The sequence below is a fragment of the Leuciscus leuciscus genome, assembly GCF_965113295.1.
Source record: "Leuciscus leuciscus genome assembly, chromosome: 2".
Lineage (NCBI taxonomy): Eukaryota > Metazoa > Chordata > Actinopteri > Cypriniformes > Leuciscidae > Leuciscus > Leuciscus leuciscus.
The window spans coordinates 50,092,155-50,109,556 of record NC_138726.1 but is presented as its reverse complement, the minus strand read 5'-3'; the positions used below and the strand labels follow the sequence as shown (position 1 = coordinate 50,109,556).

General features: G+C 37.3%; 1 protein-coding gene across 1 annotated transcript; it reads left to right on the top strand.

Moving 5' to 3' along the window:
- Positions 1-1,599: 1,599 nt before the first annotated feature.
- LOC309493505 (secretory phospholipase A2 receptor-like) lies at positions 1,600-9,019 on the top strand. Its single transcript, XM_082162667.1, has one exon. It carries the CDS (start codon positions 7,810-7,812, stop codon positions 8,572-8,574), a length of 765 nt encoding a protein of 254 aa, XP_082018793.1. The 5' UTR covers positions 1,600-7,809; the 3' UTR covers positions 8,575-9,019.
- Positions 9,020-17,402: the final 8,383 nt, after the last annotated feature.

Genomic DNA, 17,402 nt, shown 5'->3' with positions numbered 1-17,402 from the left:
AAAGAAGGAGTGCCGGCTAGTAGGCTATATTGCGTGTGAGGATGTTGGAGATGGAGATTTATAGCCTTTTCTCACAGCACTTGATATAATTAAACATATAGCGGATCCAGAATGTTTCAAACGACAATCATCAGTGACAACTGGAGATTCACCAGTTGTAAAACCCAAAAGACTTCGGACTTCGGAGAGGCTAGAGAAAAAAAAGAGACTGCAACCGGGCCATGCGAAAACAAGGATAAACATCGGCAGGGCTTTTGAAAGATGGAGTGAACTCCGTGTTTTAAAGGGGTTCAAAACGGACGCAGAGACGGCTTTATTTTGCTAGACAGGTAAGACATTTCAATAGTTTAATTACGTAACAGTAGCGCACTTGTTCGCTTAATTTACACAGTTACGGAGTTTCCTTTGTTGTGCCTTTCTCGTTTTGCTATTATGGTAAATATGAATGATTTTGTGCTAGCTATGAGAGGGAGCAATTCACCTCTACTGCAAGAAAATCAAACCCGCCTCCTCTGTTGTCAAGTATTGGATCTGAATCAGATCGGTAAAGTGAACATTTTCCTGACGTAAGAGGTTTATATTATGTTATAACACGTTTATGCATAACAGGGATTCCGTTCATACAACGTTTATTTCATAGCACTATGATTGTTATTTGTTTGTACAAAATAACTGCTCTTCTATGATTTGCACGGTTTGACATGATAAGCGATCATTAGATTTAATCAGCGCGATTTACTGCAATGCTTTTTTCCCCTTAGTTGATCAGAACAAAAGTGGATGTTACTTACTTGTTCAGACGTCATTTTCCGTTGAAAATTCTAATATTGGTCATACTTCCAAAAAGTATATTCTTTGATTCTGAATGCCCGTATCCACACTGGCGCGTTGATTGACAGCCGCACACTCACCTCAAAACATTGGATTCATCCGCGCTGTTTCATGCCGATGTACAACCCACCTAAAGTTGATAATTCCGCAAATAACTGCAATTGCAGATTTCGAACAGAGATGGCAACAAAGAGGAAAAGCTACGGACTGCAGCTTTAAATAAAGTAAATCTGGTTAGTATAAGTGAAGCTGGTAATGCTGTTTGAGTTGTTTAATACTCTTCTGCTGAGATCTTGAGAGATTTAATGTCGTCTTTTATCTTCAGTTGATTTCATCTAATGCTGTGGCTGAAGTCAGTTGTAGTTCTTGCGTTTTTCTTTCCTTCAGGGAGTCTGCTTGTTAACAACGGGTGTTCATAATTAATGCTCAATCACCACTTAATTATCTCATTAACTTCAACACTGCTTCAATAGTACTTTAACTGTGTAGTGTGCACACATATGAACACTGAGCAGTGTTAATTTAACATGGGCCTTTTTTCTGTGTACTATTACATAAATCTTATCGGTTTTATTTATATATGACTGAAAAATATGAATCAAATTCAGATTATGAATTGGTGTATGTTAAAACTATGTAATCCAAATACATGGAAATTTTATATGCAATTCAAATACATAAATCTTATGTTTATATATATATATATATATATATTTATATTTATTTTTATTTTTTTTGAGTGTTGTTTATGCAATGAATATTTTCACAATGTTTTGGTGCCTCTGTGTAAAATGTTTTAACTCTTAAAACAGACCATTTGTTGATATTCAATGTATGGTTGAGACTACATTGGAGGCATGGAGACAACTGTCATACTTCTGAAAGTAACAGTTTTTACACTGGCACTTACTGTTGATATGGAAACTTTTGACCACAGAAATGTGAGCTCTGCTGGGGCTTTCTGACTGCGCTTTTCTATTCTCATTCTTACAGGTTGGCTGCAAACTGAGCAATAGGTGGGCTCAAAGTCCAAAACCACAAGTGCATGATGCATCAAGCAGCAGCCTCTGCAAACAACAAACAACAGCACAGCTTCTCACATTTCTGTTCTACCTGAAGGTCGTTTTGTTCCTCTAAATGTAAGGTAGGTTTATTGGTGTGAATGAAATCCATTGATCAAATTCTGCCTTGCTTTTTCTTGATGGTGTCTGTATTCAGGGTAGACTTTTGCCTTGTTACTTTAACTTTAAATTATAATTGCCAATGTTTATTAAATGTCTCTGTCAACAATGAATCATTAGCCGCATTTATCAGTAACGATTTGTTAATTTATTCAGAGAAGAAGATACAACAATTAATTAATCGTTATTGTGAAATAATGAATAATATGATACAAATCAATATAATAAAAGTCAAATAAAAAATAATAACTTTTTGCACCATAAATCATGAGCATCGAAGAAGAGGAGTTATTTTGTATAAGAAAAAGATGCAAGTGAGACGTAATACAGAAGGCGGAGACAATGAATGCATTTCCTGCAGCATCAGTGAGAGGAAGTAGTTGCTCAGAACAGACTGAGCTCTGCTGAGGTGAACATCAACGGACCAACTTATTCATTGAGGTCTACAATTAATTCATATATAATCATCTGTTAGTTTAATACAAAATGCACTGCAATACAAAAGTATCATCATGATTCAGGAAACACAAGGCTTAAAACTAATCTATTGATTAGTATAAAATGCATTTAAACATTAACTATTATAATTTATGCACATAAGTTATGCTTAAAGGGACACAATGGCATGTGTTGTTTGTATTTGAATGTTTGTGTATCAATGCTTAGATGTTTTCCAACCACAAGTTTGACCCGCCTTCACATAAACAAAACCACACAGTCTACCAGCAGTATTCTCACGAGACACGTCTCTTTCTTATCAAACGCCCCTCCTTCTTCTCAACAGACTGCCACTGTAATGGAAATAGCAGAATTAAACTTCAAAAACAGCCTAAAATTCTGTAATAAAAACTGATTGATGTGGTTGCACACAGCTGTATTAACAACATTAATTGTGCACATTAACTGTAACTAATAACAGAACCTTACAGATAAATTGTACGTTGCAATTTTAACATTTTCTATGTGTCTGGGAAAAAAATAAGTGAAATTTTGTTTTTGTATATTCGGCAGATGGAAAGCACTTTTAAAAGGTTACTTTCTTCTTCTTGTTCAGGGGTTTTAATCAAACACCCGAAGCATCATTTATAAAATGTTGCGTAGAAACCGTCCTACATTTGATCTTATGATCATTTCTTAAATGTGCGTACCTGTGATTCAGAGAACGAACGTACGCATAAAAAATGTGCCTGCGCCTCTTTTGCAGATGTGAAATCCTCGTAAACGGCCACTAATTAATGTCATTAAAAGGATAGTTCACCCAAAAATGTTGTCATTACTTGCTCACCCTCAAGTTGTTCCAAACCTGTATGAGTTTCTTTCTTCTGTTGAACACAAAATCATTTGAAAGAATGTCGGTAACTGAACAGTTGATGGCACCCATTGACTTCCATAGTAGGAAAAATGACTGGAAGAAGACAGTGGGTGCCATCAACTGTCTAGTTACATACATTCTTTAAAATAACTTTATTTGTGTTAAACAGAAGAAAGAAACTCATACAGGAACAACATGAGTGTGAGTAAAACAAAATTATAATTTTTAGGTGAATTATCCCTTTAAAATATAAAAGAGCACCAGTCAATCTTTTAGGCTACTTGAGAATGGCGAGTGGCATGAATTGCTTATATTTCCAAAAACCTGCAGTAGGCCCAACTACGACTCTGCCACAAAGAAAAATGCGTATGTCTGCTTAGAACCTGAGAGGCTTTTAGTGTTTGCATATTTCCTTCCAGGCAAATCTGCTAATGCATGCAAGCAAATACATGACTGACAAACCCCAGGGTGAGTGACATCCTGATATACAGCACTTTTTTATGGTCAAGATTTTTTTTTTTTTATATGACCATTGGCGTAAATTTTAGCGTATGCACACTCTAAGATCAACTTTTTATAAATGAGGTCCCAGGTGTGGTCATTCTTCACACAGCTCAGGACTCAGATCTGCTGCATTGCAGACAAAAGATTGACTTGGCATTTTGCAAGTCTTTAAGAATTGGGTCTAAAAAAAAAAAAGAAGTAGTGAGATTTGAATAAAGATTTTAATCTTTATTCAAATCTCACTTCTTTTCTTTTTTTTCTTAGCTTTTTTTTTATTTTATTTTTTAGCGTCAGTTCTGCCAGCTGACTCTCAGCTGCTCCACGTCTACCTATAGGAATACGACACCTATCACTGTATATATATATAAGCTCCTTCAGTATTATCAACAGCCATCACATTTCTCAGGAGCTAATTACCCTGAGTTTATCTATAAAATAAATGTTTGACTTCACACCAAAAGCTAAGCGAAAATTCGCATCACATTACTCGCAGGATGTTTCTTGTTTTTTTCGTGTCACTCGCGCCAATAAAAACATCACATGATTAGGAGTGTCATGCACATCATCATCAACAACAACAACATCGACAACAACATTTCTTTCAGCCATTTTTTTCGTCATCAGCCATGTTGAATATAATTACTTTTGCTGCTCTGTACCTGTTGTGTAACTCCGAAACGCCGAGGTGTCTGGGTTCACAGCACCATCCAGAGGTGCACACAGCTCGGTGAATTTCACCGTCTACTCCAGGAACTGCGCCTAAATGACAGCCGTTTCCAGCACTAATGAGGATGACAGGTGCCCAGTGCATGGACTTATCAAAAAACTGTTAACTGATTGGTTTGCGTGACAACGCGTCATGCAAATTTTACTCGAGTTGAAATTTTTCAACTTGCGCGGAAGACGCGATTGAGGTGAGATCGAGTGTTCGCGCCAACCGCAAACCCAATTTGCGCCATTCGGCCTGACATGACTTGTGTAGGCTAATATATTCTCGCAAATAATTAAAATCGCATTTGGTGTGAACAGCATAACTGTTTCACTGTTTGTATCACTCCGCTCGCGGAGACTGTCGATCATGTCGGTCGAGCAAATCCACCATATTTTTAATAAAATACTACTGTAGTTGTGTCTCGAAATGTAGTTTTAAGAGTTTTTTTTAAGGCGAGAATGTATATAGGCTATTTAGACCTCAAATATGTTACTAATATATAGTCTTATGCTGTGTTCACACCAAACGCGAATTTAAATATTTGCCCGAGTAGATTACATTAAAATGGGAAGACGCGAATAGACACGAATTCCCGCCGACCGGCGCGAATGATGCGAATTGGGTTCGCGGTTGGTGCGAACGCTCGATATTCGCCTCAATCGCGTCTTCCGCGCAAGTTGAAAAATGTCAACTCCAGCGTAAAATTCGCATGACGCGTTGTCACGCAAGCCAATCAGTTAACAGCTTTTTGATAAGTCCGTGCACTGGGCACCTGTCATCCTCAAGTAGTGCTGGAAACATTTGTCATTCAGGTGCAGTTCCTGGAGTAGACGGTGAAATTCACCGAGCTGTGTGCGCCTCTGGATGGTGCTGTGAACCCAGACACCTAGGCATTTCGTTGTTACACATCAGGTACAGAGCAGCAAGAGTAATTATCTTCAACATGGTTGATGACGGAAAAAAATGGCGGAAAGAAATGTTATACGTATAATAACTTATTCATATAGCCTATGTAACGACTGATACCAAATCAGACACAATTATTTGGTACATGTACCATAAAAACCTTCAAACTTCACTCTGGGATGTGGTCCCATCCCCCAAACCGGGGCAAGAAGGTCTTCTCGTTACCATGGCCACGATCAGATAAGTAGTTTTATGACCCGTAGCAATGTGAATAGGGTCCTGCTACAAAACCTACAGACGTTAGAACAGACTCTCCTGCATTCATTTATTGATGAACTGACTAACATGAAATGAACATGCATTCCAGAACCTTTTGTGAATGATTTACTGTCGTGTGTTGTGTCTTTTAATACTATTCTCTGTGATACTATCATCTCTTTTATACTATGTATTTTATTACAGGACCAACGGTCAATGTAACCCCACTTATACCATGTTTGGTCTCTATAAATTGGTAATTTGAAGATCGAAATGATTGTGTACATGATATGCCGATAGCTGTGCAACATATTATTGTGACAAGAATCTTTCTTAGTTTCATCATCAAACACCAATTCAGCGTGCCAGTTCGAGTGAGCACGCTTAAGACAAAGGCTCATAAATTCTCGTCACAGAGGAAACTCCCGCCAGACTTTTCTTCAATCCATGGACAATGATCAACTCCTGGCCTTCTCGGCAGTTCAGGATGCTCAGCAGGCTTCGACTCACAACAGCCATGTGTTCAATGCCACCATGCAAGCTCTGACCCACAACAGCGTCGAAACCACCATGCCAGTCATCCTCATCTTCTCTATCAAGCAGAGAAGAAAACGATGGCAACTTGCACCAGTGGCTTTTGACACTTAGGGACCCATCAACGACCTCCAATTGCAACCACCTCAAGAATTGTATCCACTGCAACTGACCATGCAAGTATCAATTGAATGAGGTGCTCTGAAATAATCTGATGGTTCTTTTCAATGTTAAATAGATATTTTCCATAGTTCTATTTCCTGCTTCCGGTTCCACATCACTTACCCCTTTACCTATGCATGTATGTATGTATGTATGAATGTATGTATGTTTGTTTAGTGTTAGTTATGTTTGTGAGTTAGTTAATAAAACTTGTGCACAATATGGATTTGGTTTCTAAGTGTCTCTGCTTGCATGCAAAGTCCCATTTACGATCTTGATCTTGTTACATGCTTTAAGTGCTGTACATGTTAAGAAATAATTATTTTTCAGTGACCATGAAAGATACACTTTTCTTAGAATAAATGAATAATCAAAGAGTTCGTTGGAACTGATTAATTGATTGTAATATTAATTTAGCTTACCTCAAAGTGAATCTAATTAACTGACCCAAATATTATTAATTAATCATAATTGGTAATTATGGATTATTATTAATATTTCCCCTTTGAGCTAATATCATTACACCTATAACCGAAGCTAGATCGTGAAATCAAACATTTCTCGTTCTTAGTGTTTTTTTAGTTAGCTTAGATAGTAGCATAGCATACAGATATCCAAAATGATTAGAGGTAACGTTTTTTTTCGCCATCTACGATATTTTTCGATAAAAAACGTAGATAACAAATATGATACAAGCATTATTCTGTTTAAGAATGAATTATAACATAAATAGTATGACTTATTGCTTAATAACAATTAACAATGTCGCAAAACACCTAAAAATGCAATTTCTTTCAGTTTAACTATGTAAATAATCAGGATAAAAATAAAAGACTATTACATGAAGTAAAGTTTGATTGATTACGTTAAGAATCGCGAGAACAGCTTTAGATCAGGCATACTACTGGGGTCCTAAGCTGGGACTCATCACTTCGCTGGGACTCAGCACTTCACCACTTTATAACCCAGATTTAAAAGTGTCACACCGTTGTTACTTTTGTATTTGCTGGAATGGATCAGCCGATGCATGGGCAAGTGTGACAGAACATTTGTTACTCAAATACTAAAAGCCTCACCCTCTGAACATGCCATTAATTCTGAGCATTCACAAAGGTGGAGTGGAGGCAAATATTGTCAGCTGGGAAAATGGAGAATGTGTGTGTGAGTGTGACAACCTTACAGGCATAAAAACACAAATTTGCATATATAAAAAAAATTAAGTTTATTTTTTCTACACTTGCATGTTTTCTTTGTTTCAGCATGGTTTGGATACTTGATACACAAATACTTGCCTGACCATCTGGTTGGTCAGTGCCTTCCAGTTTTTTTATTGTCTCTCAGAAATAAAAAACACCCCTTTATCGCTGAGCACACACAAAGGCTGCGCCGAGTAGATCATCTGTGTAGAAATGAAGGCTGCCGTCGCTGTGCTCCTGTTTTTGAGTCTCTTTAGACTGAGCTGCAGTCTCTACAGAAAACACTTCTTTGTGAATACATTTATGACCTGGGCAGATGCACAAACGTACTGCAGAAAATACCATGATGACCTGTCCACTGTCAATAGAGAAGAGGCACAACTGCTCTCTGCAAATCCCGGAGTCAACTATACATCTTTTTGGATTGGACTGCACATAAGTCCTAACAACCCAGAACAATGGATTTGGTCTGGAGGTGAGGATGAAGAAATTGACAATAATTGGGACAATGGCGAACCGACATTGGCGAACCCATACATTGAAAAGTGTGGCATTGTAAGAACATTTAATTCTAAACTGCACAACGTTTTGTGCTCGCGGACTCGACCATTTTCCTGTATGCAGGTATTTGAGCCCATTCTGGTGCATCAGAACAAGACGTGGGATGAAGCCCTGGACTACTGCAGACAGACCTACACTGACCTGGCAAGTCTGAGATCTCAGATGATTATGGCAGAGGCGATAAAAAACACCATAACATCCCAGACAGCTTATGTGTGGACTGGCCTGCGCTTTCTTGCTGGTCATTGGTTTTGGGTCAGTGGTGATGATCTTCAATATAAAGCCTGGTCTAAGGAGGGGGAGCTCCAGTGTCCTGCCAGAAATCTGCGCTGTGGAGCTCTGGATAGAGAAAATAATATTTGGAGACCCAACAATTGTGAGGATAAACTGAACTTTCTCTGTCTTAAAAAGCTATAAATGTGCTTCATGTTGCAATATACATGCATTTCTTCAAGTAGGCCTATATATGATATTGATTCTTTTATCAATCATGAATCTATAAATGTCTATTGCTTTACAGTATGTATGTATGTATGGTCGTTAAAAGTAATGGATTTTTAATCTTTCATTTTAGTCGTGTCAACATATACACTGTCTTGTAAAACAATGTTTAGCTAATATCTTTTATGGGCTTGCAGAGACATAATAAATTATGTACTATTGTAAAAATACAAGATTTAGATTCTCAGTTAAATTTTAATAGCCATGTTAAAAAGATCAAGGTCAATCTTATTAGCTTTATGATTAGAAATTGTTTTAACTTATGTTCATGCTTTGTTGTTTTTAAACTCAATGATATTTTCACATTGCCTATTATCATACAGATTAACAGTTTGGTCTAGGACTATGTCTTTATAACCATGCCTTGTATTCAGGTGTTTAAATGATCTTGCCCCTCAGCCGTTATGAACTTGTTTCATGTTTAAAAATAAAATAAAATTATTACTGTTGTTGTAATTGTAGTCTATAAAAGGGCCTTCTAGGGACAAGTGTTGCAAATTAGCTTTAGCTAAGCACTACAAGCAGTTTATTGTATGTTTATTGTATCCGTCCCTATCCAAATAAACTGAAAAAAATATACAATTTGATGTGCTATAACAGGAATTGCTCACTTGTATGTTATGTTTACCACACCACAAATGTTCCTCCATTCAAAATTAGACATGGTTTTGGTCAGCTTTTGTGTACACTATTCCCATATGTGCATGTACTGTGTGTGGACAGGTTGGCTACTTTGGATATATCAGGATTCACGACCCAGCAGCATATACTCTATTGTTGGGTTTTCACTGTGCAAAAGAATTTAAACATTTCACTGTGCAAAAGAAAAAAATATGAACACACAATCAAAGATCATCATGACAATAGGCCTCATTCACCAATATCTTCCTAAGAATTTTCTTAACTTTGTACTTAATAAACTTCCTAAGAAAAGTCTACGTTGGATTCATGACATGTTCTTAAACAACAGAATTGTGCGCACCTGTGTTCTTAGGATTGATGAATCCCACGTCTTCGTAATTGAAAGCGCGTGCCAGTTGTTCCTAATTAGCATAAGAAAACGCCCCGCAAATTCCCATATAAGTACATGACACTTCAGGGCCCTGTGCAAGAAAAGTTGGAGAATGTCCAAAAGACGCACAGACGGTGGTGGTCCACCGATCACCAAACGAAAAAAAGAACTTCAGTAATTCTGAAATAGAAATTCTACTGCAACAGGTAAATGCCAAACGAGGCATAATATTTGATTTAATCAGCTTGTCAGAAAGCCTGTCCTAGGAACTAATGTTTGTTTATTGTTTCCTGCACATTCCGTTATTAGTGATGCACACCGGTAGAATATGATCATTGGCCCTGTCCCAAATGGCGCACTTCATGTGGACTTTCGGTCTCGTGGACTTAAATTGCGCGTGCTCGCAGAGTCTACGAGTCCGTAGGCCGTCCTATTCAGCATTTTAACGCTCTGAAGTGTGCTCAGCAGCGCCCCCTTTGTACCCTTGAAGCGGTCTTCCGCGAAGCCCGCATAGATGCAGGCTCCACACACTTTAACCCAGGAATCCTTGCGAAAGGCCAATCAGACAACGGATGGGGTGAGGTTTCGCTCACGTATAATTGTTAACATGGCTGAGAAGAAAATATTACGTTTTTTATGACCTAGATGTACATTTTACCAGTTGTTAACTACAGTTTATACTAACATTATGGTCATCGACCAGTGGTTGATGTCTCAAACATAATAATAGTGCGTTGAATAATACGATCACATTATGATTCATTAAATAAATAGAACCGAATGTCAGGGCTTTACTGAGTCATATGTAAACATAATATGAATATTGAAACCTGTAAATTCATCTGAAACTCATGCACATTTTCATTATGTGTTAAAATTGTAATCCCAAATGGAACCCTAAGCACTCGCGGTCTTCCTCTGAGTCCGCACTTTTGTGACGTAATGCCGCTTTGACTGTCGGGAAGAAGTCTGCTGCGGAGCCCGCATCAGCGCGGGCTCGGCAAAAGTGCGCATCAAGGGCGTAAATCGACCACTTGGGGGCGTTCGCGTGCACCCTTCTGAGATCTAAAAATGACAAATGGGACACACTGCGGTCTCACGGACTTAACGGACACGCGCACGCGGCAGCCATTGTAAGTCCACAAGGGCCATAGTTCAAATGGAACATTATGTATTATTATGTACAACTGTATACATCATTTAAATAAGCATGATGTAGGCTATCTATTGTCTAATGCCCAGGTGGCATGCACAATATCAAAATATAGAACTGTAAAATTAGGCAGTGTAGTTGACATGGAGATAAGACGTCGGAGTGCAAAAATGTTAGCCTAGAAATCTAGAGTAGACGCACCCTAGCGGCAGCAAAATATATTTTGCAGCCAGGGTAGTCTAGCAACTCTCCATTGACTTTCGAGTTGAATGTATGCATAATAAATATTTCAACATGACAACTTGACAGCTCAACAATAAACCACGAAAACACATGGAATCAAGTCTGTCAACTTGCAACATAACATTTTGCTATTTTACATTTGATTATTTTATTTCTTTCTTAATAACTCTTCAGTATATGTTGGTGTGCCTTGAGCAGTTATTCTGAACCAGTAGTCACGTTTTTGACAATTTTTCATGGATGGGATGATTCTTTTCATTTTTTATTTATTTACTACTAAAATTATGATTACATTATTATGTAATTATTTGTCCCATTTTTTTTTTTTTTATAATTTCACACTTTTTAAACTTTTTTTAAATGTCATAAATTGTGTATGACAGATAGGATCATCATTTATTATGCATACATAAAAGTTGGTCTGGGAACGCCTCCGGGAACGCCCCGTCACGTGATGTGAATTTAGAACCTGGGGGGAAACATTGCGTTGGCGCTAATTGAAATACACGGGACAATCATGCCAAAGAGTTGCTGTGTCGTTTTCTGTACCGCCAATAAACAAACAAATTATGAATTGAAGTTCTATATCCTTCCTAATAAACACACAGAACCGGAAAGGAGGACAGGGACTTGTATTTTTTTAGATTACTGTGTGAGTAGATCCCTGTGTGATATAGTAGTGGGTGTTAAACTCGTATTAGGCAGTGGGCCAGATTTGTCTACATCCCTTACGAAAAAGAACTATAGTAATCCTATAAGATTTCTATAGTAATACTTCTGTGATGTTCTGTAATACCTCTATAGTACTTCTATAGTAGCCAATGTCCCAAAATACTATAGTATTCCTATAGTATTCCTATAAGATTACTATAATATTTTGTCCCAAAATACAACAAGATTCCTATAGTTGTTTTTCATAAGGGATGTCTCATTCACATTAGTGTTATCAGCTGAAGGCTCGCTTAAGGCCAATCGTAAACCCATGGAGTAGTTCAAGGTCTACACTCAATACAGTCAGACTGCAGTCTGTGAGTTAGGGATAACTGTCAGCACAGTCCCTCGGCAACTTCGCTTATGTACAATTGGTAAGTGACAAGGTTTTATGGAGTTATAGTATGCAACATATACGAAAGTTGATTGAGTTATAGGCTAATGTTACCGCTACAGCTACCGCGATGTCTTACCTGGAGATTCAACCAGATAACAAAATATGTCTGTTAACGACACCTCCGGCCATTTGGTTGGGTCATTGACCCAGTTTTTAATTAAATAAGGGCAATCATAACCTATTGCAGTTAATTTTGCAATGTACCATTGCCGGTCGGCAGGCGTCGATGACATTTTTGTCATTCATACGTTCGCAGTGTTTTCCCCCACGCCGACTCCACCCCGCCACACCAGACCACGCCCCCAACTATGACTAGATGCCTTTATTACAAAAACAACATAAACTGAAGGAAGAATATTTTTTTCCCCAAAAAAATTTACAAAAACATACATACATCCAACGCTGTTGACGAAGATCTGACGGTGTTGACGAAAAACTGACGGTGTTGACGGAAAAACTGACGGTGTTGACAAAAAATGTTTGAATGTTTTACCTCAGATTTGTGAAATGTTCACCTGTTTGTCAGTAGTTTAAAACCACAATTAACACTCTGTTTTCTACAACTTTCACTTTGGTGCAAAAATCTGCCTTTAAACTTGAAAGAAATAAAGATTTGACATTTATCGTGATAATTAACTATATCGACTGATATAAAAAAAATTATCGTGATCATTTTTTTTAGCCATATCGCCCAGCCCTACACTGGCTTCTCATTTCTCTATCTCTGTCTCTACATATAAAAATATATTAAAGTGCTGGCAAAGTTACACGTTACACAATAATAAGCAGACCACTGCCTGCCCGTTCTCTACAAGTCAGATGCGTATGGTTAAATAATGTAATGCATGCTATTTATGTGCATTTATGTGTAAATAAAACCCTGAAATAACAGTTTAACCCTTCACTATATTCAAAAATAATATTATATTCGCACATTAAGAGGTTATTGGTGGATTTGTCAACTCCGTCAGCTTACAGGTCAACTCCGTCAGACATAGAACCTGACGGAGTTGACGTCTGACGGAGTTGACGTAAGGGCATGTATTTTCCCGCCAAAACATGTATTGTACACTGCAGCTAGGTAGTTTTTCCTCAGTTGCTAACTGTCCCAATAACCTCACTAAAATGCTTAAATTTAATCCACTATGGTTTAAAAAAAGTATCTTAACAGAAAGATGGTATTGACTTGGTGCAGCTGTGACCATAGGAATATTGACATTGTTTGTCTAAAATATTAAAAAAAATTAAAATGTACCAGAGCATGTGTGGTAGTGCTGCATTCACCACAGGCAGGGAGATGAAAGGGATATAGCTGACCATGCTATTTCCTGATTTAAAGAGCTTTATGAAAAAATCTGATGGAGTTGACAGAAACTGAGGACACAACTTTAATAGGCAGATTTTTATGGAAAATATTGTTTGATGTTCACTTCATGCATTGTTTTTTTTATATTTATACCCCTTATTTTTTATTTGATATATATGTTTTCACAATTGTAGAGCTTTTTTTTTAGTTTTTTGGGATGGTTAATATTGTGACCTCTTGCTGAGGACAAGTGCAATAACATGGACCTTCTAACCACAGACCATACATTTAAACTAATTTTCCCCAAAAAGATAAAAAAGTTTATTCTAAAAATCAGATAGGTATATACAATTCCTTTAGATTTAACTTTGTAAGTATGTCAATCATGATGAATTAAAAAATTTTTGCTATAAATTAGACTTTTCTATGTGGGGCATGTTTTGTCCCGACTCTCAAGAATCAGTGGTCTACAAATATAATAGTTACCTGTCTACCAAGCTCTGACAATGTATGGAATATTATATTAAGAGGTTATATAAAAAAAGGCCTATATCTTTAAAAGCAACGCGACCACTTGCTAATTTTGCATAAGATAACATTGAAACTATAAGCAAAATTAACATGCATTTCCTTAATGCTTGCCTACTGAAATGTGGTGTTTGTCTATTCCGGATCTCTGGTATTCCTTTTTATCACGATACATTTGTATTGGAAGTGTATGGTTGCTGTAAACATTTGTTTACTAGTGACTGCTTTAATTGCGTTTGATTAGAAACCGGAGAAATGTTGTTAGCGTGTCATTTCATTTTTTCGAGTGATAGAGTCAACCCTGGAGCGCCATCTCTTGGTTGCTTGCAGTTGCAACTATGTCAATAAAATGCTGTCATTGCCTTGGTAACTTTTTTAACTTAATAAAACTGTCTAGAAATCATTTGGATGGTTAATTAAACAACCTGTTCTGGTGATATTGGTGACTTTCCCAGCTCCCCCCAGCGTTCCCAGGCGGAAAACCAACCTTGCAACTTGGGGACTACCGTCCCGGCAAGATAGAAATTGGAAGTCTCGTGAGAAGCGAGAACTAGAACGAGAACGAGCGCGAAACACGAATTGCTTTACGGCAATTCGACATAAACACACACGCATGTATGATGTATCACCAGATTACCCACCCCCTTATACTGTCTATGGGTAGACATAGCTCCACACGATACAGTTGGCTTGCTCCGATCAAAACAAACGCACATGAGCAGCGGTAGAGAGGGGGAGGAGGCCGCCGCAAATGAGTTTTTTACGACCGTGTTGTGAAATATACCCCATAACATGCTTTGCATGTCACTTTGCATATCATGTTGTTTGGCGTGGTTGTTAGGCCTGCACTTTACACATGCAAAACTGAAAAGTTTCAATAGCCACACTGCAACAGAATGTTTTGTTTTTTTTTGCTTTGTTTTGTAATGATGTTTGGTTCTCGAAAGCACATTTTCCCGCCCGACAAACACTTGTGTTTGACTAACATAGGTAGACCTACATGTCAAAAAACTGTCATAAAAATGTGAAGCTTTGGAGCACAGACTTAAGTTTGGTCTCATTTTAAAGAAGACCCGTGGCAGATTATTGCTGAAGTACAAAAAAAAAATGAATAAGTAAATAAAAAAAATAAAAAAAAATTATTTAGGTTTATGTTTCTGAAAATTATGAACATTATTTGATATAAAATATATATTTTATGAAACAAGTTGAACTCTAAAACGTCTAGAAAATCAAAGCCATAAATTTGAGGATGATATCTCAAAAAAATTAGCTTTCGATTTTGTTTGGGTGCAGTAACAGATTTCCCCCATTTGATGCCAGCACAACTACTGGTGTACACAGTGATTGGATTTGTTATTTGCAGTTGAGTTTTTCTCTCTCAATACTACAAACACACACATGCACACATATTTTCTTTATAACACACATACCAACCACACTCTGACATCCATACCAATGCACCCACACAATTATCGTTGCATAATTTAACCAACTGGCTCTATAATATGCCGAAGCAGAAAACGGGAATAAAGCGAGTATTTGCTTTATAGGCCAAATCTGAAAAAATGGCACCATCTGGTAAAAAATTGTAATAAAAATGTTGAAGCCTTGCCAACAGAATGAAAGCCTCTTAACAAAGTTTGAATCATTTTATAGTCAAATGGCCCTGGAATTCAAAATTGCAGTTTTAATGGGTTTCAATGGGGACATTTTAGTCCAAAAGGCGCTGAGAGGAAATATTTTGTGTGGGCCTACCTAGTGCCAAATCATTTTTTAAAGGAAATGGGGGTGAAATAGTCAAATTCCAATAAAAATACACACCTGTGCCAAAATGTATACAGTTAGCATTAACACAGGCAAAGTGATAAAAAACAACAAAAAACTGAAAAAGACAAACATGTCCATAAGGATGCACAAGGGTTAAAAAAACGATCGACTCTTATGAATCTGTTGTTTGTAGTGAATCAAAATCATACAGTGCAAATAAGTGTTGGCGGGTTCACAAACAAAAGACTCATATCCGTTTATTCTGTTCAGTTAGTAGTAGTATCAAATACTGTATAGCCTAGCGTGACCAGTGCATATCCGAAAGAAGGACTCATATTTAACGGTTCTTTTTATTGAATCCAAAACACCAATAAATAATAAGTGAGAGGGATTCATTTGTACATTTTGTCACCAAGAACTATCTTGTATTCAGTGGTATTTTATACAAAATGAATGAATGAAAATATGTTGCTAAATATTTGGTTTATTTAGTAGGCCTAGCTTATTAGGACCAGCTATAGGTTGCATGTTTTTGAATATTTTGTATTAAACAAAAAGGTTTTGCACTTTGCAGACGGTCCCTTCTCAGCAGCCTGCGCTTAGAGATCCATGTATTTTGTCCACCTCGAAGGAAAGCTTGTTTTGAGGAAAATTAGGTTGTAGCTGCAGGTGTTATATATGTGTAGTTATATGTGTTAGGTGTTATTTGTGTAGACGTAACAAAGTTTAGTTCACGTGTTATTGAACGCGGAAGTCCGCGAATGTGCGAATATAAAACCAACTTTACCGGCGGTACCACTTTGGATGCGGCGATCTCCTGACAGAATCTGCCTACACGAGATACTGTGGTATGTATTAGTTCTCAAAACTCTTGTGAACACTCTTGTGTATGAATGCTGAGAAGACATGCTGTGGTATAGACTTACACATCAGACAAACACTCTTTCCTCCAGGCACAGGTTTGTAGGGGAGACCGGGGATGGTTGTAACACGGGTCAGTTGTAACAACTCCAATATGTCCAATCAGGAACTAGTTACAAATCACCTGATTCACTTCGCACATGCTCAGTTTAGTTCTTATTCCACATGTGAAAAAGTAGAGCCCTGTTGGAGACACAGCACATGTTAGAGTGGAAAAAACAAATTTGAGGTATGAAAGTAACTTTTTTTTACTTTTTTTTGTTTTTGTTATGGGAATTTCTGCTTTGTAGTTAAACTCCTCAAACTTTTATTATGTTTATTGTGTGTCTGTGTAGATATTTTCCATGCAAGTTGTTAGTGCTAATGTTTTGCCTGTTAGCTGTAAGGTGAGCTAGTTCATGGCTACATGACTCTGGGTTAGTTGTAACAACAAGACTCTGGGTTAGTTGTAACAACAATGAAACGTTATAACCTACCCCAAGAAAATTTAGTTAAATTTATATATGTTTTATTTGAATTTCAGTATGCCTAGGTCTTGGAAGAGAAAGACAGACAGAGGGGTTTCTCTCACAATTTTGAGGAAAGCATCAGATGAGACAAAGGGAAAGTCTATAAGATCTGTGGCAAAGTTGTATGGTATTTTTATGTATACAATTTTTTGAGTTCAAGTTCAATTTATAATGGTAATTACTATGATTAGTTA

Bases quoted from the DNA above. Each gene is read 5' to 3' on its own strand.
- LOC309493505 (XM_082162667.1), top strand. From the start codon at position 7,810: ATGAAGGCTGCCGTCGCTGTGCTCCTGTTTTTGAGTCTCTTTAGACTG.